Below are 22,030 nucleotides of genomic sequence, written 5' to 3' on the forward strand. Positions count from 1 at the left end.
CATGTAGCCCAGACTTGGCCATACAGTCAGTCTGTGGACTCAACTCCTGTAGATGATGAATTTATCCTCTGCAGGTAGGCAGGGCTGACTTACTGTGTAGGGCTTTCTGTGACATTGAACTTCATAACTCACCCCCACCCCACTGTTGCCAAACCCTTGAGCTCCAAAAGCCAGGCAAGAGTTGGTAGCTGAATTATATCATTTTTATTGTCTAGGAAGTTTCCTTGCCAAGGAGAAACTAGAACTCTATTGTCCAGGATAGTGCCCATTAACCTGGGGTGGCTTTTTAAATTTAAATTAGTTAATATTAGAGGTTCAGTTCCTTATTTGCACTAGCCATATTTTAGGTGCTCAGTAGCTACCTTTGCCTAGTGGCTATTGTATGGACAGTGCAGCTATAGGACATTTCCATTATCACGGAAGTTCTTTTGAACACTGCTGACTCCAGAATAAATATTGCTGCTGAGCTTTCAAGTGGGTTCTGAGGATAGGAAATAGATTTGGTGTGAGGACTCTTACTCCTATATGGAATCCTTCCCTGGAAAAACTAACAACTTCAACTTGTTAGTTCTGATTCCATGCCCACTTACTGAGCGCTTACTATGTGTGTTGTGGGGAGAGTGCTGGGATCACAGATGATGCAGACAGGGTTTATGGTTTCTGACTCTGAGAGGCCATATTATTGCTTTAGTGGATTGAGAGGCAAATCAAAACAGACACAATCTACAGTGCAGGCTGTGACATTGGTGGAGGTTGAGGGCATGTGAGGGGCGGTGCAAGCGCGGACTGATGAGCACGCGTACGGCTCCTTGGAATGCTTGCCAGGGTAAGGGACTGTAAGAGCTGTATCTAAAGTGGGATTTTTCTTGATAGATGGTAGAGAACAAGAAGAAGATAAGGCACTAATACAAAGTCCCAGATGTTAGAGAGTCTGGATGGCTTTGCAGGGAACCAAAAGCAATTCTGTGGCAAGGGCATAGAGGTAATGTACCTGGGAAACGGAGAAGTGACTAGAGAGAAAGGTATGAAAAAGACAGGTCCTGGAGGTCCTTGAATGCCGGTCCAATCTAAGGAATTTGGATTTTGTTGTGTGAATAGGGTTAAGTCATAGAGTGTTTTTAAGCAGAGCAATTACATGGTCAGGTTGCACTTCAGAAAGATCCCTGTGGTGGTAAAGCTCAGGAAAGACAGCTTGGCCCAACCAGAGGACAGTGCATGGTACTGTCCCTTGTCCCATAGCCCGGGTGAAAGGAGACAAGCCCTGGGAATAGCGAGGGCAGCAGAGTTAAGATGTCAAGGAGGTGAAGTCAGTGAGCAGGAAAGTTAGGGATGCTGCCCGGCAAGCGGGCACCCAAAAGGTGGAAGGTGAGCCACTCTGAGTTTATGTGTGAGACACTTGTAGAAGTGCCCAGGGGGTCGCAGAAAATGGAAGTCTGGGAACCTCTGGGATCCCGTTCAGCACTGCAGAGCAGTCTGCATTCTCCTGGAAGCCCAGGGTGTACCGTGTGTAATTGGCCGTAGTTCTTTCCTGCCTTGCCTGCTCCTGTGTTACTCCCACTCCCCCAAAATGCCTTTACTTTTTCACAACTCTCAAGTGCAGTGAGTTCCTGCTGTCATGAAAAGACTTTTCCCACATGATACATGTTCGCCTCCTTTTCGCTTCTCAAATATTGAATCAAATTTATGGTGCCCATTTTCCTTAATCAGGGTGTTATCGCATAGTGAGCTGGGTGAATTTGATTTAAAGCAGATTGTAGCACCAGCCAGTGACTGCTCCTGGCCCTAATCAAGACTCCTTCACGTTCAAAAGAAGCCTTGCACTGGATGGTCCTTAATGGGCAATTCTAGCTCCTGAGCGTTAGCGTTTCTGCCACTTCTTTGGAAAGTAGCCTCCCAACTTCTATGCAGACCCTAGCTGCAAGATTCGGGAAACACGTACAGTCTTATTTTTGCTGTGATAATGGAGTGATGATGAGGGTGGTGGTGGTGGTGGTGCAGTTATTAATAATAGCTAACAATTATAGATTTTATTGTGCCAAATTCTCTCCAGTGCTCTACAAACATTTTTTGTTTAATCCTCACCAGCATCCGCTGAGACCTGCAGTATTATTATCCCTATGCTGCAGATGAAGAACTTGAGGTTCAGAGAGATGAAACGCAAGGCTACAAAACTAGAAAGAGATAGAGTTGAGATTACCCCCTAAGGCTGTTGTGCTCCAAAGCCCAGACACTATTACCTTATGCTAAATTCTTTAGCTTTCTCCAATGTTTGATTGGAGCTGTACGTGCATGCTGAGATGGCTCTTCCTCTCACATGGCTGCGGACTGCTCCTGGGAGTAGGTGCATTTAGATGAATGGAAAAAAAGACAACTCTTAGCCCCCTTAATGGACATAACTTATATAGTGTCAGCTTCAATTGCTGACTGAATGGTCCAGTGGTTTGGGGGATACTGGCAGGAATGTTTTCCTTGTCCCAGCGTGCTTGTGTAATAGGAACCTAGAAGAAGAATGGGTGTGTTTGTCCAGCTTTCTGGCTTTGAATGCTGATAATTTGTAGACAGAGAATACAGGGGCGTTGGAGCTGTGGAGTGGGCAGAGGTGGAGGAGGCACGGCTGAGGTAGAAAGCAGGCCCATGGAACAGAGAACAATTTGTTTATCAAAGGGTGGGATGCGGGGTGTGGAGGAAAGCTTTGCAGTCAGGCTGTGGAGACTGAGTGGGGGCTGCTGGGCTGGCTGCCAGCCCCCCACTCCTACCAGGGGTCCATGATGGTTGCCTGTCTATGAAGCTTGGAAAAAGGGCCTGTGTTCTCCCCAGAGAAGGGGATGATCCAGGGCACATGCTCAGATCAGGCACTTGGTAGCTCCTTTGTTTCCCACTGGTGAAGCCTCAGCCAGGAATATGTTTGGCACTGCTGGTAAGGGGTCTGGCTGATAGCCACACACCTGCAGGTTCTGAGTGCCAGAGCGAGCGCTTGGGGCAAGAGGTTGCTGATTAAGGGAGAGAGTGTTATCTTCGCTTGCTACACTGCTCTGCCACCAGACAGATGCCGACCCTGCTGCTCTGCTCATGTGCTCCTTTTCCATACCCTGTCCTGCCCCCATCCTGGCTCTCCAGACAGATATGCTAAAAGGATTGTTTATGAAGACCCATTTTCTGGGGCCTCCCTGGTGGTGAAAGGGGTTAAGACGCAACCTATGAAGCTATCTGCAGCCACTGCAGCCCAAGTTCGATCCCTGGCCAGGGAGCTGCCCACGTGGCGCAGCAGACATCTCCTGACTTGCCCGCTGCTCCCCTCAGCAGTTATTTCAGTCATTCTGCCTTTCTGTTCCCCACTCTGTCTCTGGTGAATCCTCTCACCCCCCACACCTCTGACTTGTACCCCAGCTCTTGTATGCATAAATAAATCCTTAAAAAAAAAAAAACCCATTTCCTTTCGAGAACAGAAGTAGCCAGTAAGGTTCTGGAATGAGGTCTTCGTTCCCAGGCACACTCCCTCCCGCAACTCTCAGGTCATGGAGGCCTGCAGGGGCAGTTCATGCTCTCGGTTAGGCCCTGCGGGAGTCGTTCCTCAGAGCTCCTGAGGTTGCCTGAGGCAGCATGTGGTAGCCTCTCCCAGTTAAGAACCACACAGTTTGGGAATGGACAGGGTAGTGTTATGAAAGTGACACTTAGAAAAATTGTCAAAACCGACCACCACTTACTTAACTGTGTAACTTTGGTAAAACCATTTCTCCTTCCTCATCCCTAATATGGAGGTGCTATTACGTTGGGACAGTAAAATATAAGGGTGCTCGGCACACAGTGAATAACTCTCGGAACCTTTGTTTCCACTTGTGAACAAAGGGGATTATATCTATTTTGTGCACTTACTAGGAATATCCAGTGAAATAATGTGTATAAAGTATTTAACAAAGTGCCTGGCAAGTAACAAATACTCTACAAATGTTAGATAAGGCTATGATGGTGTTTATTCAATATAAACTTGTCAGTCAGTCTGGAAAAGTATTAATAAAGTTGCTAAAGCCATTGGGCCAGGCACAGAGAGAAATGGAGGTAGCCGTCGTTCAGATTAGCAGAATGAAAGAAGCTCCATGTCTGGAGCTGATGCTGTGTGAAACATCTGTGGGTTATAACAACAACAGCAAGCATATACTGGCAATGTACAGCAAAAACAGTTTGTAGATGTAGTGAAAAATTCACTTAGTGAAAAAGCAATTCTTAGATTTAATGAATATTTTACTGGGAGGGAGCAGAGAATGGGGAAGGTAGGGAATAGGGTATTGACGAGGAAGGCTTGGTGGAAGCTGAGTGAAGCGAGTACACATACAGAGAAGTAAAAATGTAACTCCAAAATTATGTAGACATGTAAATGACTGACAAATTTAGTTAAAAAGATAAAAAGGAGGGCCTCCCCGGTGGCACAGCGGTTGAGCGCTGGGTTGAGAAGCTGCCTGCAGCCTCTGCAGCGCTGGTTCGATCCCCGGCTACTCCCTGGCCACTCCCCGGCCACCGGGGGAGTGTCCCACAAGGCACGCAGACCTCTCCTGCCCTGCTGGCTGCTCCCCTCAGCAGTGTACTTCTGTCCTTCTGCCTGCTCTGCTACCTGCTCTGGCTCTGGTGAATTCTCTCACCCTCCCGCGCTTCTGACTGTACCCAGTGCTTGTAAAAATAAATAAATAAATAAATCTTTTTTTAAAAAAAAAAAAAGATAAAAAGGAAGCAAGAAACCCTAGCTCAGATTGACTGGGAGTTAAACCTCATTGCAAAGAGCCTGCTCTGTCTTGCATGTAGTCACTGCTGCAGCTCCCCCTGGTGCTTGAGAAATGCAGGTACCTTTAGTCCCAACTAGAGGGAGGCTTTTTCCCCAGAGAAGAGAAAATGTCTTGCTCAAGAAAGCCAAGCCCTCGCAAAGCATTCAGAGTCAACGCAGAAGCAGTAGAGCTCAGACAGCGGCGGTGCATGCTGAGGCGTTCTGGGCACTACCCAATAGGTCCTTCTTGCCTGGCACCAGTCTGTAGTGCCCAGATTTGAACATGTCACCAGAATGTAGCCCTGAGGCTAAACATCATTTTCTCTGACGGAGGTGTGCATCTAAGGCCTGTCTGGAATTCTCTTTGACCCACAATCCCAGCCCTTCCTAGAAGGGGAAATAGAGACTGACCTGACCCCTGCTTTTATAAACTCGCTCTCCCTGTAATTTCAAATCTTTGCCTCCTTGATTTGATGGTATCGCTGTCTCTATTCTGAGATATTTCCCCACTGTGACCCAGAATATTTGTTCCAGAGGTAGTGTAGATTGGGGGTCCTTAAAGTTTGATCTTTTCAGGCCTTCCTGGTGGCACAGGGGGTTATGTCTCAGCACTATGGAGCTATCAGCAGCCACTGCAGTGCGAGTTCAGTCCCCGGCCAGAGAGCGGACCCACTTGGCGCAGCAGACCTCTCCTGGCTCGCCCGCTGCTCCCCTCAGCAGTGTATTTCAGTCAGTCTGCCTGTTCTGCTCCCCACTCTGTCTCTGGTGAATCCTCTCACCTCTCCACACCTCTGGCCTACACACCAGCTCTTGGATGCATAATTAAATAAATCTTTTTAAAAAAATTGGTCTTTCCCCAAGGAGTCTTCCCTGCTATGGAGTACCACCTTAGGGACTAGGAAAAAGAATAACTATAATAAAGAAAAAATCAAAATCAACAAGCAACTATAAACCAGAGACACAGTATAGGGGGCAGGTAGGGAGAGGAGGGATTGGGGTCAAAATAAGGGGGGGTGCAATTGTATGGGGAATATAACCAAGATGAAAATGCTTACATTGTGCAAAAATGAAAAATGATGTAAGATATATATAAATAAAAAATAATAGTGGAACACCCAAACCTTGGAGAGTTTGTGAAAGTTCCAACTTCTACTTCTGCCATCAGCTGAGCTGTGCTTGTGGACCATTCCCTTCCATTCTTTCTTGTTGTTTTTTTTTAAGATTGATTTATGCGTACAAGAACTGGGGTGCAGGCCAGAGGTGCATAGGGTGAGAGGATTCACCAGAGACAGAGCGGGGAACAGAACAGGCAGATGGACCCAAGTTCACTGCTTAGGGGAGCAGCGGGCAAGACAGGAGAGGTCTGCTGCGCCATGTGGGTAGCTCCCTGGCCAGGGATCGAACTTGTGCTACAGTGACTGGGGGTAGCTTCATAGGTTGCATCTTAACCCCTTGTGCCCCAGGGAGGCCACCCTCTTCCATTCTTTAAACTACAGTTTGTCGAGAGTAATGGTAATCTTAGGGGCTGAGAAAATTAAATAAGATAATGCACATGAATCGTGCAGCACAGAAACTCACATGGTGGGCCTCCCTCGTGGCAGCAGGCCTCTCCTGACTTGCCCGCTGCTCCCCTCAGCAGTGTATTTCAGTAGATCCACCTGTTCCGCCCCCCACTCTGTCTAGTGAATCCTCTCACCCCTGTATCTCTGGCCTACACCCCAGTCTTCTACGAATATATAAATCTTTTTTTAAAAAAAGAAAGAAAGACACTCACATGGCATGGAGTTTTCATTAATATTTCCTTCCTTCCCTAGCAGACTCAGGGCTGCCTGTAAAAATTTTCACTGTGCATAATAATCTCAGCCCTGCTGGAAACAGTGAACTTAAATAGAATCAGCAGCGTTCTCTACATTGTGTCAGAACCTTTACATAGAGTCACCATAGCAGTTGCCATTGACAGTAAAGGCTTCATTATAACAACAATAATAGTAATATACTAATAGTGTCATATTTCTCCATATTTACAGTTCCAGACTTTCTTTGTCTCTTGTTCGCCCAGGCAGACAAGTGTTGCTATTTTACAGATGAGACCTGCAAAGCTCAAAGAGCAGAGTGACTTTCCCAAGGTTTCATAGCTTACATGCGATCTGAACTTTGGATTTGATTGACCCCACATGACCTTGGGAACAGAAGTTTGTATGAACTTCCTGTATGAACTATATTGGACTTCAGAAAAATCATGGATCCATTTCCCCCAGGCTCAGCCTCTTTCCTGTTTTAGACACCTTTAAAGACCTGTGGAAGACCTCTGCCTTCTCGCCTCTGGTATCAGAGCCCACTGGTAACGCCTGTGTCTGTTCTCCAGATTCAGCGATGAAGGAATGGAGGTGATCGAGCGGCTCATATACCTGTATCACAAGTTCCATCAGCTGAAGGTCAGCAATGAGGAGTATGCTTGCATGAAAGCAATTAACTTCCTGAATCAAGGTGAGTGGCCAAGAGTGCCGCAAGCATTTGCCTTCATGTCCTCGCCACCCATACCTTCAGGCCCGCCACACGTAATCTGCCATGCCATGGGTATCCATCTTGGCGGTCCTGAGCTCTCTTCCTCATCACCCTGCTCCTCTATATTGCGGGGAAAGCTTTGGATTTTTTCTTCAAAACTAAATGCCACAGACTCTATAACTCATAGAGGAAGGAAGAGGATTCACTTTGTTTAGTCAGTTTTAATGCATTTAAACGCAGACACCAAGGACAGTACATGCGTCATTTAAAATATGTACCAAGTTTACCAGCAACTGAAGAAGAGCAGGGTGATGAAACTATTGGAGATAAGGCCTCTGTGACAGGCTGGTGGTAGTTCTGACAGCCACTTTGGGGCAGAGTGGGGGTGTGCAAAAACACAATACGTGCATGTTAATCATGGTTTTTCATTAGACGAGTGTTAGGTTTGGTTTATGTACAGTGTTACCTGCAAAGTGGTACTTGTTAGCTGCTGGTAACCAGAGTATGAATTTTTATCTTCTTTTTCCACAGTAGTGTTCTGCTCTCAGAGTATAATTGGGCTGTTTTGCTGCCTTTGAGATTGAAAGTGCTCTCTTCCCATTTTCAGTTAATTAGCCTAGTGAGTCTTGATCCCCTTCTCTTTGCCCACTCCCTGCCCCCTCCCACCTCCTCCTGTTTCTCACCATTCAAGCATTTATGTGGTGTTCTGTGTGCCTCACCTAGACGAGGCCCTGCGTTGAGCATTAAAGACATTGAAATAAGTTAGACCTCAGGCCCCTGACCTCAGGAAGTTTAAAGTCTGATGACACTACTTGAGCCTCAGATAGGGAGAGTTATCTACTTGGAGGAAGAGAAATCTGAGCTATGCCTCAAAGACTGGGTAAGATTTATATATGGATTATTTATTTTCAGTGTGTGTGTGTGTAAGTAAGAAAAATATGTAATGTAGGGGAAAACTGTAGTGACAAGTCAGGTAGAACAACATGAACAGACACACACAGGAGACCTGTGTGTGTGTGTACATGGATGTGTAGGTATCAGCACACTTTCTGATTGGCTCCAGCAGAGGGCAATTTAAGAATATTATGAAGGCCAAGTTGAGAAAGGTAGATTACTCAGTCTATTGTTCAGCATCCAGTGGTGTCTGTTTTGTAACAAGCCCTGAGCTGGGAGTAAGCTGTGAAGTTGAGAAAGATACAGCCTAGCCCTTAAGGGGCGCAGTTTAGTTACTGTCCTTTACAGTTTTTTCCTTTTTATCTTATTTCTCTTCTCTTATCCAGAGCTTTGTTCCTCTGTGTCAGAAAGAAAAGAGCTCTCTTTTTGTGACAATGTTTAATAACTTTTAATTGAAAGATGCACATATTCAAGGAGCTGATGTTTCTTCCACATTAGAAAATTGCTTCCATTTCCTGTGGGTTTTTTTTCACAGATATCAGAGGTCTGACCAGCGCCTCACAGCTGGAGCAGTTGAACAAGCGATATTGGTACATTTGCCAGGATTTCACTGAATACAAATATACTCATCAGCCAAACCGCTTTCCTGACCTCATGATGTGCTTACCTGAGATTCGGTATATTGCAGGTAATATTATGGCTTCTGGTCTTTTATAACCTTTTTTGTTTCCTCTTAGTTTGTGAAGGGAATGAAGCGAGCAGTGTTTCCAGGCTGCTCATTCTACGTCTGTCACCAACTGTATAAGAGGAGCTGCCCTTCTCCTCAGAAAAGCTACACAATGTGTTTGCATTTCCTTTGTAAGGAAGCGATGTACTGTTTCCTGAATTCCTATGATGTGTAGGTTACTTTGTGGCCTACATCATCTAATCTCAGAATAGCCTCTGGTAATACCATGGCCATGCTGTGCATGGGGAAACAGTCTCAGAGTTTTTCAAATTAACTTTATTTTCTGAATTATATTCTTTAAAAGGGTGAATTTTATGCTATGTTAATTATTTGATATCAGTTTTAAATTTTAATTTCATTTCATAAAATCACCGATAGGTTTTCAGGGACAATTTATTTAAATGGTATCCTCAAAATCATTCTCAAAAGTCCTATTTTGCAAAGGAATTTTTGTTATTTTTGTGGTCTTGCTTCCACAATATCCAAGCTTCCTACAATATCCAAGAAGCTGGGGCCTGCTTTGAATATTCTAATTTTTTTCCCCAGTAAATTCCATTTATCCAGAATGCCTGTTTCCATAGGATTTTCATTCATATGGATTGATAGTTTTTTCTGTCAAGAACATTTGACAGAATATTTTAAAGAATATGCTTTAGGTAAAGTGCTCAGGGTTCAGGTATACAAAATAAGTTTTTACAGTATTGGGAAAATGGAGGATATCAAAAAAATAACAATAAGTGTTTCAATATAAAATCCTGGCTTCTATTATTGTTGCTTTGCTCCATCTGGTAAAGATTCTTGTTTGCAGTTATTCAGCATATACTGAGGAACCACTCAGACATGTGACCTGTAGGCTGAGCTTGTTCCTGTAAAATTCAGCAAATTACAATTTTGAAGAAAAAAATTTTCAGTCTGACAGAATTTTTTTCTACTTTTTGGGCCACAGAGTAGCCTAGCAGATGTGAACAGGATCTAAACTATTGGGATTTTAGGGGTATTTGAGTCTTTATGCTTCACCATTTTCAAGAGTTCTACCAAGTGAGAAATTAATCAGGTCCTCTCCAAAATAAAAGGAAGTCAGTAACTGTAGCATGGCTTTTGCCATTGCCAAACTCTCCAGGCACCAAAATGGGCCAATGACCTGATCCCCAGTCTTTTCTAGCTGACATGTGTGACCCTCAAGGCACTTGTTGCCCCGGTCCCTCAAAAAGGCGACATTCTCCCTTCATTGGCCCAAGAGAAGGGGCAGTTGTGCTTTTCCACTCATGGCCACTGCTAACTCTTTTTTTCCCACCTTCCCAGGAAAGATGGTGAATGTACCCCTGGAACAGCTCCCCCTCCTCTTTAAGGTGGTGCTGCATTCCTGCAAGACAAGTGTGGGCAAAGAATGACCTGTTCCCAGGATCCCTCCTCAGGCCTCCACAATGCCTTGGGTGGGCAGGACAGGCTCCGGAGGAAAGAGCCAGAGAGACCAAGATGGAGGCTGTGGAGCCGCGTTTCCAGATGCTTCCATATCAAGAAGAGTTTTTTGTTTGTTTGTCTGTTTTTTTAACCTCATTTTTCTATATATTTATTTCACGACAGAGTTGAATGTATGGCCTTCAACATGATGCACATGCTTTTGTGTGAATGCAGCCGATGCATTTCCTTGCAGTTTACAGAATGTGAAGATGTTTAATGTCACAGTGTTGTCATTGTTTAGAGATAGGTCTTTTGTATTTTGAGGGAGAGGGTGGGATGGGGCTGAGATGACTATTTCCATAATGTTGATAAAGACGACTACCTCAGTGGAAAGAGAGAGGGGTGTGACCATCCCTGCTTTTTCCACATGTTCTCAGCAGACTCATAAATTTGTCTGTCAGAGAGCAAACTGCCTTTTTTTAAGCCACAGAATTGCCAGGTAAAAGAGCACATTGTAAAGGGGCGAGGTGGTGGTAGGAGGTTTACGACAAAGTGGGTGAGGTGTTGGGAACAGGGCAGGAGATGAGGACTCGCATCTCTCTTCTTTGGAAAATACGAAAGTTGAGAGTGGGGCACAGTGACCAATTCTAAGTTGTTTCCTCCCTCCAAAACAAGTCCTTAAGGAGAAGGGTTTCTGGGCTCACACCCTGCTGCTTCGCCCACTGCCACCATCTGCACTACCACTGCCACACTCTGCCACGGTCAGCTTTTCATCCAGGCACAGTCCTGGCAAGAAGCTAGTCCTTGGGGCTTTCCTGCATGCTCCCGTGGGCCTCAGGGCTACCTCATTTCCTTACCTGGGTCTACCAGGGCCTGCTTTCCTCAGGCTCCTCCCCTCCCCCTACAAACTTCACTTCCTATTGGTAAAGCAACTGAACAGAATGTCATGCTGAGTCCTGGTGCCCCACGACTAATTTATTCTCTTTTTACCTTGCTTTCTTCAGAGGGTAGTGGGACGAAGGCAGACTGTTAAAGAACAATCTATCTTCCTTTGAGTTCCCTGTTCCCCCACCACGCCAAGCCCGTCCTTCCTCTAGAACTAAATCTAAAAACTATGTCTCTTTTTCAGACAATGGGAAGGACCATTCTCCCATCTGATGACTAGAATTTCTGCCTCTGCGTTCTACTTGACGTTGTCCTAATCTTTCCAAAACAAGACCACTCTTCTCAGAACAGAAAGCCCAGGGCCCACAGTCACCCAGCTGCCCTGTAGACCTGACTGACCAAGACCCAGAGGGCTGGAGTCCAAAGCACCTGGAAGGGAAGGGGGGCTTTAAACTACCTCGTGCTCCTAAGGACCTGGCTGCTTCCTCTGCAGAGAAGGCCCGGACCCCTTGTTCTTTCACTACCTGCCCCGCCTAGTCCCAGGAAGTGTTCCTCACCCTCTTGGCTTTGGCCAGCGGCCTCACCGAGTCTCTCTTTAGGTGCTTTCCCTTTCCCTGCTTTATACTGCAGCAGTTTTCCCTGCCTGCACCCAGACACCACCCACGGCCAGTGCAGCCGACAGCCCACATTTCTGAGGGCATCCCCGGGCGGGCTTGAGGAGCCTACAGCACCTGTTTTTGCCTGTTTGGTCAAAGGCCGTTTGCTCTCTCCCCAGCTCAGCCTAGCACACTTACCCAGGGGGCTGCCATCTTGTGTGCATACTGGGTATTATGTTGGGTTGTAAGTTTTTTCTTTCCGGTGAAATGTTACGGGTACCAACAGAGTGATAACTTTGTCCCTTGCTGGATCTGAAACTCAGAGCTTTCCTCTTCAACATCATTTACCCAGCTGCTCTGAGAAGGATAAAAAGAGACATATTTCTCAGGAAAAGCTCTGATTAGGATGTTTTCCACATGTCAGTGCGAAGATTTTGTGTGTATGTGTTTTTCTGCTTATTTCTAAGTCCACAGTATTTTTCTTGTCTTTCTGAATTTCCATTTTTAACCAACTAGATCACATTCTTTGGCTACAGGTCAGACTCTGAGCTACTGAGAGAGAGAGAGAGAGAGAGAGAGAGAGAAAGAGGACATATCAGAGACCCATTTTCCAAGATGGCTCCTATCTGCAGCATCTTTCTTTGCTGAGACCTCCCTCTATCAAATGATTATTTCCTGAAATTGCTTTTCTCTTAAATTAAGCATTTTACCCAACGTGTTTGGTATCAAAGGAAACTGCTCTCTGGTGAGGCAAGAACATGTCTCTCCAATAATGCAGCATTAAACAGAGCAAGTTGTTAATTTGTGTGGTGGAGGAAAGGTTCTGCAAGTTGCCATTGTACAAATCCATTTTTACAAATGTTTGCAGCAGATTCCACAGAACAAAGAGCCCATTCATTGCTGAGAGCCCTGCAGAGTCTCTGAGCCAAGTGGCCGTGTTTTCTGAGCTGGAGCCTGACCTGTGGACCGCCTTTAATGTCTTCTGCACCCAGTCCTTTTATGACGTGGGCTTTTTTTAAACAGGGTAAAGTGAATGTGTTGCATTGCAAACTCAGGTATTATGAGGAAAAGGTAGGAGTGTAGCTAGCAGCGTGGAGACATTAGGTCAGCCACTAGATGTATTTGTGAATTTGGTTTGAAGGACACAGAGAAAGGTTGGAGGGGGAGGTTTGGTGTGTTTGTTTTTCGCCTTTCTTCCCATAATGTTTGGTTAACAGGTAGCCTTTTTGCTAGTGGAAGAAGAAAAAGTTATGCATGTTGTCTCTTAATTCCTCTCTTGATTCTGTCGTCTCTGATTCCCCTGCCACCAGCAGCACTCATTTAAAAACCTGACTCTGAAAGCTGTGTGGAAATGGAGAATCCCACCTCCTTGCACGACGCTGAACCATGCAAGCTTTCCCCTCCCTTTCCTTCTGAACGGTTCCTGGATCCAAGACAACAGTTTGGAATCTCGGAATTTCACCTGTAACTCATGCTCCCTGACACCTTTATAGACTTTCGGAGTCTTTTCACAAGGTTTGGTGGTCTTGCCCTTAGTCTGGGGAAACCCTCCATAACCTGTATCGGTACACTTCACCTAGCTGAGAGGGCGTACCAAGCCTCCAGGCCCAGGCAAGAACCGTCCTGTCCTGTCCCCCAGAACTGAGTGGAGGAGGATAGAAGGGGAACATTGGGGTCTCTGTGGCATCACTGAAAGTCACCCGCTCCACACCGACCTGCCTCGTACCTGCTGCCCCTTCTCAGGGAAGGGAGTGCCTGCCATGGCCAGTGCTACCACCAGTTCCTTAAAATCTGGGCTCTCGGAGCTAGCTGCCTTGTACTGACATTTCCTACATCAGTTTGTTCGTGATTTCCTGGGGGGTGGGACAGATGGAGACAGACAGACCGAGCCTGGGCAACATCTTAAACCATGGCCAAGGTTCTGGGTCCCTGGCCTCCCCTTAGGTCAGGAAGCTGAGCAGTGGCTCCACGTCTTCAGCTCTGGGCTTCCTGTCTGTCTCTTTTTTCCTAGTTGCTTTTTTAAATTTTGCAGTTTAAGAAATCAGTCCTTCAGAATAGCCCTTTTACTAAACTTTGAATTTTTCTTTATTGATTTGTTTAAAGAAAAAAAAAAACCCACAAAAAAAAACCACAAACAAATAAAAAATAAATAAATAAACCACTACTGTTATTTCCCCAACTTGATCCATGGAAGTCTCCCCGCTCCCTCCCCTCTCGTCTGCCTTTGCAGTGGGTTATTCCTCCCGTGTTCCTTGGCTTGAAGCGTCTGTCCAGTGTCTGTGAAATGACGTTTTATCTGTGTCTCGGGGTGAGAAGCGGCCGTCCTTCCACCGGGTGCTGGAAGCTGGTTCGCCTTGAGGCTAGGGTTTCTAGGGCCACAGCTCAGGGATGTGTATTTAATTACAGGGTCCCCAGAAACCCCTCTCTCGGCTGCCATAAGCAACAGCTTCTTTTCTGGGCTTGGGAGCCAGAGGTGGACTATTTTCTCAGAGCCAGAGCCCCCGAGAGCTGCCGTGTCTGAGCAAGCCGTGCTTCCTCTGACGGCGCCTGGGCCACCTTGAGACTTGACGTCTGACTTGTGCAGCGGTGAGCCGCGGCGGCCCTCCCTCTGCTGCCTCCTAACGTGGCCTGGTTGTGCCGCCCACTCCAGTCCCTAGCTGGCCTCCCTCTTCTGGACCTGCAGCCCTAACTGGGCCTCAGTCTGCTCAGGAATCAACTGTAGGTTCAACGGGAAGCTGTGAGTCAGCCCAGAGCTTGCCCCAAGCCCAAGAAAAAAGTTGTTACTGGTGGAGGCTGGTCTTCCAGGTCCCGGAGCTAGCCCTGCCAGCCCAAGGGACACTCTCGCCCTTTGGCGACCTTTGTTTTCTTTCTCTGCAATGTCCTATGATAGGTGATGGTGTGTTGCTCAAATTACCATGAAAAAGAAAAAAAAAAAAAAAACTACCTCATCAGTGACATCCTGGTCGATTCCTCTCTGAGGGCTCCTGTGGGAAAAGAACACTGTAGCTCCTGCTCTGTTTACATGTTTCTGTGGGGGGGGAGCCCCGCCTGCCCTGGGCGTTGGTGTTTTTGTCTGTGTTGCCATCCCAGGCCTGCGATAGGGACTGTGGCTGCATTGTAATGTCTGCGCTGTGTCTGGGGAGTCCTCCCCACCTGCCCAGCCGGGACTAGCCACCCCCTTGAAGAGGCCTCCATTTCCGTATGATCCAAGGCACAGGGAGCACCGCTTCCCACGAACACCACCTTCAGGGGCTCTTGAGCCTAGCCCTGGGCTGCCCTAGGTTCACCTCTACCCACAGTCCTGTGCAGGAATCGAGTGAATGGGATGTCTCTGTGCCCTTGTCCCCAAAGGGCTGCCCAAGGGCTGCCTGCCAGCCTGGCTCCATCAACCCTGCATGACCAAATGATAGTTGACGGGCTCTGCAGGCTACCCAGGCCCTCTGCTACCTCCCACCCTGCCAGCTGGTCAGGGATGGGTCCTTTTCTGTGAATTGACTACCTGTGGAAATGTGACCAATTAGTGTGAAATGCATGTTTAGCAACTGTTAGGTACTGTATTTGAACCAATAAATGTGAATCCTGCACATGGCATCTGTCTGTGACGCTTGTCTGGGGTTCTGGGGAGGGACAGTGGGTGTCCTAAGGAGCTGGCTACTGCACGTAGCTAACCCTCAGCTCAACTCCTGGCTCGGGGTCTGGCTGAGAGCCGTCTCTCCCAGAACTGCTTGAGTCAGGAGCCAGCACTGAGGTGCTTGCTCCATGCGCCAGGCGTCGTCTTGGGACTTTTCACAAACTTGAACTTCAAGGATTGTTGTAAATGAAGAAACTAAGATTAAATAAGGTGAAGAGATTCATCCAAGGTTACCCAGCCAGAAAGTTGCACAACTAGAAGAGTCTAGCAGGAGAGGCAAACAGACCTTTGCAGTACAGTACAATTGAGGACGTACGTGAGGGTCTGGAGGAGGGAGTGACTTGTTCCCAGGGTGGCCAGGAAGGGCCTGAAAGGAGCGCCTTGAGGGAAATCACCTGAAGAGGAGGCTAGATGGGGGGGGCAGCTCAGCAGCATGTTTGAAGATGCATCTGCGGGTCAGAGACATGGAGGTTCAGTGTAACGAGGAGCTGACGTGGCAGGAATGGTGGCAGGTGGGAGGGACTGGCTGGAGTTGAGGCTGGAGAAGCACTTGGGAGCCTTGGGCGTCATGTTCAGGAGTTTGGGGAGTGAAAGCCTCTGCTGAGTGTCAGGAAAGAGCAACATCGGTCCATTATTCACCTTTCCAGGAAAGCGGGGTTTTCTAGCACTGAGAAAATGGAGGCTCAGAGCGGTCAAGGGATGTGTCCACAGTCGCACAGATAAAGTGTCAGCACTGGGACTTGAACCCAGGCCCCCCCACACACAAATTTGAAATCCCAATTGTCCTATAATCCTGCTGTTCAGTGGCAGAGTTTGGGTTGAGGATTAAATGAAGACAGATGGGAAAGACGAAGGAGCCGCACTTTGGGGAGAGAAAGGCTGAGGAGAGTCTGATCAAAGTCTATTAAATCCTCTTGTGTGACATGAGGGGAAGCCCAGCTGCCTTCCCACACCTCAGCCTCCTCCAGCACACGGGGCCAGAGAGCCCTTGAGGTTTGAAAGAGATGGTTTTAGAACAAAGGAGATGCTGTGGAACTAATTAATAGACTCTTCCACACCCCGCAGGAGGAAAGATAAAGCCCAGAGGTGCAAGGAGAAGGGACCCGTTTGCAGACTGGCGAGCCCATGCCAGGCGCCACGACTGCTGCTTCCCACGCCTCTGTGGTCGCAGCAGCTTGGCAAAGCCGAAGTCTCAGGCCCATGTTAAGCAAATTGAGGCTGGAGGAAGTTAAGCCATTTGCCTAAAACGACACATGAGCAAGTGGCAGAATTGGCTTTCGAATCCGGGTCTATCTGATACCAAAGTTACACCCGGCTTCCTCCCTCTCGGCTCAGCGATTGAATAGTGCTGAACATGACTGCCTGGAGTTTGCAACAAAGCTCAGTAATGGCCTTTGGTTGAACTTCTTGCCATTAAAAACAAAACACCATTAGACTAATAAAGGATTAATTTCTGTAAGAAATGGATGAAAGGGGCCTCCCTGGTGGCGCAAGGGGTTAAGCGCCCACTATGAAGCAATCCACAGCCTCTGCAGCACGAGTTCAATCCCCGGCCAGGGAGCAACCCACATGGCAGCACAGCAGACCTCTCCTGTCTCCCCCGCTGCTCCCCTCAGCAGTGTACTTTGGTCAGTCTGCCTGTTCTGTTCCCCACTCTGTCTCTGGTGGATCTTCTCACCCCCCACATCTCTGGCCTGTACCCCAGCTTTTGTATGCATAAATAAATAAATCTTTAAAAAAAAAAATAAAAGCTCAGGGCCTCCCCTGGTGGCGCAGCGGTTGAGCGCTGGGCTGAGAGGCTGCCCGCAGCCTCTGCCGCGCCGGTTTGTTCTCCGGCCACTGGCGAGGGTCCCACAAAAAAAAAAACCAAAAAAAAAAACCTTTAAATAAAAAATAAAAAGCTCTACCTGAAAAAAATGCTACCTGAAGAAAACTGATTTTGTTTAGCTGAGGGCCTGCCAAGAGTATTTGAGCATGGAACCTTTTTCCTCCTGTTAAAAGACTATTGGGGGCCTCCCCGGTGGCGCAGCGGTTGAGCGCTGGGTTGCGAAGCTACCTGCGGCCTCTGCGGCGCCGGTTCGATCCCCGGCTGCTCCCCGGCCACCGGAGGAGGGTCCCACATGGTGTGCAGACCTCTCCTGCCGCCCGCTGCTCCCCTCAGCAGTGTACTTCGGTCCTTCTGCCTGCTCTGCTCCCTGCTCTGGCTCTGGTGAATTCTCTCACCCTCCGCGCTTCTGACTGTACCCAGTGCATGTATAAACCAAACAAACAAACAAATAATAAATAAATAAATAAGACATGCCTCTAGAAAATTAAAAAAAAAAAAAAGTCTATTGGGACAGCGTGCCATGGAGTACAATTAAGGACACTGCCCTCTAAATGATAGATAAATGGCTACTTGACCAATAGAGAGCATTTGGGTTTCCTTGAGTGCCAGGTAGTAATCTGAAGTAAAGAAGAATCACACCCACCGTAAGGCAAAGCACTGTGATAAGCATTTCGTGTGCGTTTGATTATTGACCCTAATAAGCAACCCTGTATGGTTGATGCTTTAATCACCCCATTTTACAGATAAGAAAACCCGGCCAAGAGGATAAATATTTTGCTAAAGTCTCGATACTAGTATGTTACCTCAGCAATGATTATAATCAGCACTGGGCCTCCCTGGTGGCGCAAGGGGTTTAGTCTCAGCGCTATGACGCTGTCAGCAGCCACTGCTGATGAGTTCAATCCCCGGCCAGGGAGCTACCCACCTGGCGCAGCAGACCTCTCCTGTCTCGCCCACTGCTCCCCTCAGCAGTGTATGTCAGTAGATCCGCCTGCTCTGCTCCCCACTCTGTCTCTGGTGATTTCTCTCAACCCCCACCTCTGGCCTACACCCCCAGCTCTTTAATGCATAAATAGCTAAAATAAATATATATAACCAGCACTGAGGAGTGCCCATACTTGAGCAGGATCTTTGCCGATATCCTGCAAACCCTCTGAGGTAAGTCAAGTCATCTCTGTAACAGAAGAGGAAATAGGGTGTGCTGGCTGCTGCGGGTTGCTTTGAAGTCTGAAGCCAGAATCCCCCCCACCCCAGAAATGATGGGGGGGGCGTGAGGCTGGTGTGGCTCCCCAGTGCTCTCCCCCAGGGGTCATTTCCTTGAGCAGCTTGTGTAACAGCAGACAAGCCACTGGGGTCTCACCACCTCAGTTCTGATTCCAGCTCTTCCCCTTACAAGTTCTTTTCTATGTGGGCTTAACCCCAGAGCCAGATCTCTCTGGTCCTCACTTTCTCTTTCAGAAATGGAGGTAACAGTGCCTCGGCCTTAAGGGTTTAAGGAGGATTCATTCTGTCGGGTTCAAAGTCGGGCTCGATGAACTCAACCCATGAAAGAAAGCTGCAGCCCCTCATACCCCAGTGGCAGAAGCCCGGCAGAGCCGAAGCCACTTCTGGTTTGGCCTGGCTGCCCACCAGGGTTTTAGGTCCACAGTGGTAATCAGCCTCTCAAATCCTGTGGCAAAAGTGCCCAACTGTCAGGCCTAGGGCTCTCGGAGTCTTGTTCCCTTAGCAACAAGTCTCACCATGGAGACTACAGCCCATTCTTGCCCTCCTTGCAAGCTCCCTCTCCAAAGACCTTCCCTGTTCAGCTCCTAGTCCTAGGAGCAGTGCAGGAGCTGAGGAACCCTGCAAGGAGGCCCTTCGCTGGCGAGAGGGGCTTGAGGCCCCGTCCACAAGACAGGCAAAGGGAGCTCCATCTTTGTGTCCGTGCTGTGCCTGGCGAGGTTCTGACCTATGGGGGCTCCTTTAGGCTGAAAGCCAGGCAGTCACCCGATGTGACGTAAGTTGAGTCTCGAGAAGACAAGATGAACCAAACTCGTCTCACAGCTGGTCAGTGTTGAAGCTAAGAGGAGCCCAGGCTTTCTGACCCAGGAATCTCTGCTTTGTCTCCCCCACCCACATTGTCAAAAACAGCCTCAGCCCCAATCTGGGGAGGGGCGGCTCCTCAGCTGATCCCTCCACCCTCGGCCTCAGCTGGTAGCTCAAGCAGCAGCCAGCAAGCAGCCCACTAAGTCTGGGCTGGGCCTGGCAGCCGCGGCAGAGGAACTGCACTATTTTAAGCCAGGGCCGGCTGGCCCCCTGTGGGCACGGGGAGGGAGACCTCGGGCCCGTGGCCAGCTTCCCGGAAGTCACCATGGCCTCCCTCCTCTCCCCTGAGCAGCTCTCCGAGGCAGTCACTTCCCTCCAAACAGGAAGGAGGCCCTCAGGCCAGGGGACCTCCAGCCCTGGCTTCCTCCTCCTACCCCCCAGCCTTCTGCACTGCACAAGGGGGCCCCCCAGCTTGAGCCCCGGACCAATGCCCGTTACCTGGGCTGAGTTTTAGCAGGCGGGGAGAGGGAAGGGGTCTGGGCTTCCACCGCCTGGGCGGCCCCAGCCCACCCACGGCGAGGCTAGGCCCATCGCCCTAGGTCCTTTGCCCTCTGACCCGCGGCGTCATCCCCAATCAGGCTGAGCCCTAAGGGAGAGCAGAGGGATCCCCAGGTTTGGCCCCACACAAAGACCCCCGAGAGAGACAGACAGCCTGAGAGGCTGAAATGGAAACAAACCAGAAAATGGTGGTGAAAAACAGCGATAGACAGATTCGTGCGGCAGAAGCAAAATCAGACGTGGAGAGGCCCTCAGAGCGGAGTCCCGCGAAGGGTCGGGGCCGGGAGGGCTCCGGGTGCCCCTGAGGGGTTGCTCCTGACCACCCCCCAAGCACAAGCCCTGTCCCAGAGCTGTGGGGGGCCCACCAGCTGCATGGCTGAGGAGGAATGTGGGGAGCAAGGCTGGGTCACCCCTTGAGGGCCAAGCGTGTGCGCTGGGAGATAAACTCCCCCGGCACGGAGCCCCAGCTGCGACTGCACGCTCCGGGAGCGGGCGAGAGGCCCAGCGGTCCCTCCCGAGGTGCTCCACCAGGGCCCCCTTTCCAGAAGGCCCCAGGGCCCTCGGCGAGCCTCGGAGGGCATCCAGATTCTGAGAGTGGCCCCGTCACAGATCCTGAGCGTCCAGCCAGCTAGAGCCTGCCTGCTCCAGCCCCAACTGCCTTCCTGGCTGAGGGCAGGGCCTGGGGCTCAGCAGCAGGAGCTGTGGTGCGGGAGCTTTGCACCTGACTGTCTCCAGGGGGCCCTGTGCTTCCTCAACATGGGGGTACGCAAAGACACGCATGTCCACAGGTTGCCAGGAGCTCCCTCTGCCTCCCAGCCCGCTCACAGGCCAGAGAAGTAGCCCCGGGGGCACCTGGTCTCCTCCCCCACCAGGTGAGCCCGGCCTGGCAAGAGCCCTGAAGCTGAGGAGGAAGAGCGAGCAGGTCCTTTGCGTCCACCGGCCCCTCCCTCCTGCAGCTGAGGCTCCCGCGGCCACGGCCTTGACCCAGCACTGCGGACTTCTCTGACATTGGCATCGGATCTGAACATCTGGCAGCAGGCTGATAAGGGGTGCAGCGGAAACAGCCTCTGTTGCTGCCAGAAGCTCCACCCCCTCCACCGCCTGAGGAGGGTCTCCTCGTCCAGGCTCCCTCACCCCCCTCCACCGCCTGAGGAGGGTCTCCTCATCCAGGCTCCCTCACCCCCCCACCCCCTGAGGAGGGTCTCCTCGTCCAGGCTCCCTCACCCCCCCACCCCCTGAGGAGGGTCTCCTCGTCCAGGCTCCCTCACCCCCCCCACCCCCTGAGGAGGGTCTCCTCGTCCAGGCTCCCTCACCCCCCTCCACCCCCTGAGGAGGGTCTCCTCGTCCAGGCTCCCTCACCCCCCTCCACACCCTGAGGAGGGTCTCCTCGTCCAGGCTCCCTCACCCCCCTCCACCGCCTGAGGAGGGTCTCCTCGTCCAGGCTCCCTCACCCCCCTCCACCGCCTGAGGAGGGTCTCCTCGTCCAGGCTCCCTCACCCCCCCCACCCCCTGAGGAGGGTCTCCTCGTCCAGGCTCCCTCACCCCCCCACCCCCTGAGGAGGGTCTCCTCGTCCAGGCTCCCTCACCCCCCTCCACCGCCTGAGGAGGGTCTCCTCATCCAGGCTCCCTCACCCCCCCACCCCCTGAGGAGGGTCTCCTCGTCCAGGCTCCCTCACCCCCCCACCCCCTGAGGAGGGTCTCCTCGTCCAGGCTCCCTCACCCCCCCCACCCCCTGAGGAGGGTCTCCTCGTCCAGGCTCCCTCACCCCCCCACCCCCTGAGGAGGGTCTCCTCGTCCAGGCTCCCTCACCCCCCCACCCCCTGAGGAGGGTCTCCTCATCCAGGCTCCCTCACCCCCCCACCCCCTGAGGAGGGTCTCCTCGTCCAGGCTCCCTCACCCCCCTCCACCCCCTGAGGAGGGTCTCCTCGTCCAGGCTCCCTCACCCCCCCCACCCCCTGAGGAGGGTCTCCTCGTCCAGGCTCCCTCACCCCCTGAATTTCCAGGCTCCCTCACCCCCTCCACCGCCCTCCTGCCCCTTCTCTTCTGGGCTCTGCCTCTGCCTCTCTCCTCTTCACCTTTTCCTTTTCCTTCTCCTTCCTCCTCTTCCTCTCCCTGAATTTCTCTCTCTTCCTCCTCCCTCCCCCCTCCCCTCCCCCTCCTCTTGTCCCCCCCAACCATCTCTGAGCCTGTTATGCTGACAGGGGTCTCCTTTGCTTATTTTCTGCCT

The 22,030-nt window shown here is 50.1% G+C and overlaps 1 protein-coding gene across 1 annotated transcript in view; it reads left to right on the plus strand.

The window, feature by feature from the left end:
* The window catches only part of NR6A1 (nuclear receptor subfamily 6 group A member 1), a gene marked incomplete at its 3' end in the record, with an annotated part of 170,347 nt that extends 160,077 nt beyond the window's left edge, over window positions 1–10,270 (plus strand). The window contains 3 exon segments of the mRNA XM_084236128.1: window positions 7,119–7,240; window positions 8,688–8,840; window positions 10,182–10,270. Coding sequence (XP_084092254.1) covers window positions 7,119–7,240; window positions 8,688–8,840; window positions 10,182–10,270 — 364 coding nt within the window.
* Between the last annotated feature and the right edge of the window lie 11,760 nt (window positions 10,271–22,030).

Source organism: Talpa europaea (genome assembly GCF_964194135.1).
Source record: "Talpa europaea genome assembly, chromosome: 7".
NCBI classification, from domain to species: Eukaryota; Metazoa; Chordata; class Mammalia; order Eulipotyphla; family Talpidae; genus Talpa; species Talpa europaea.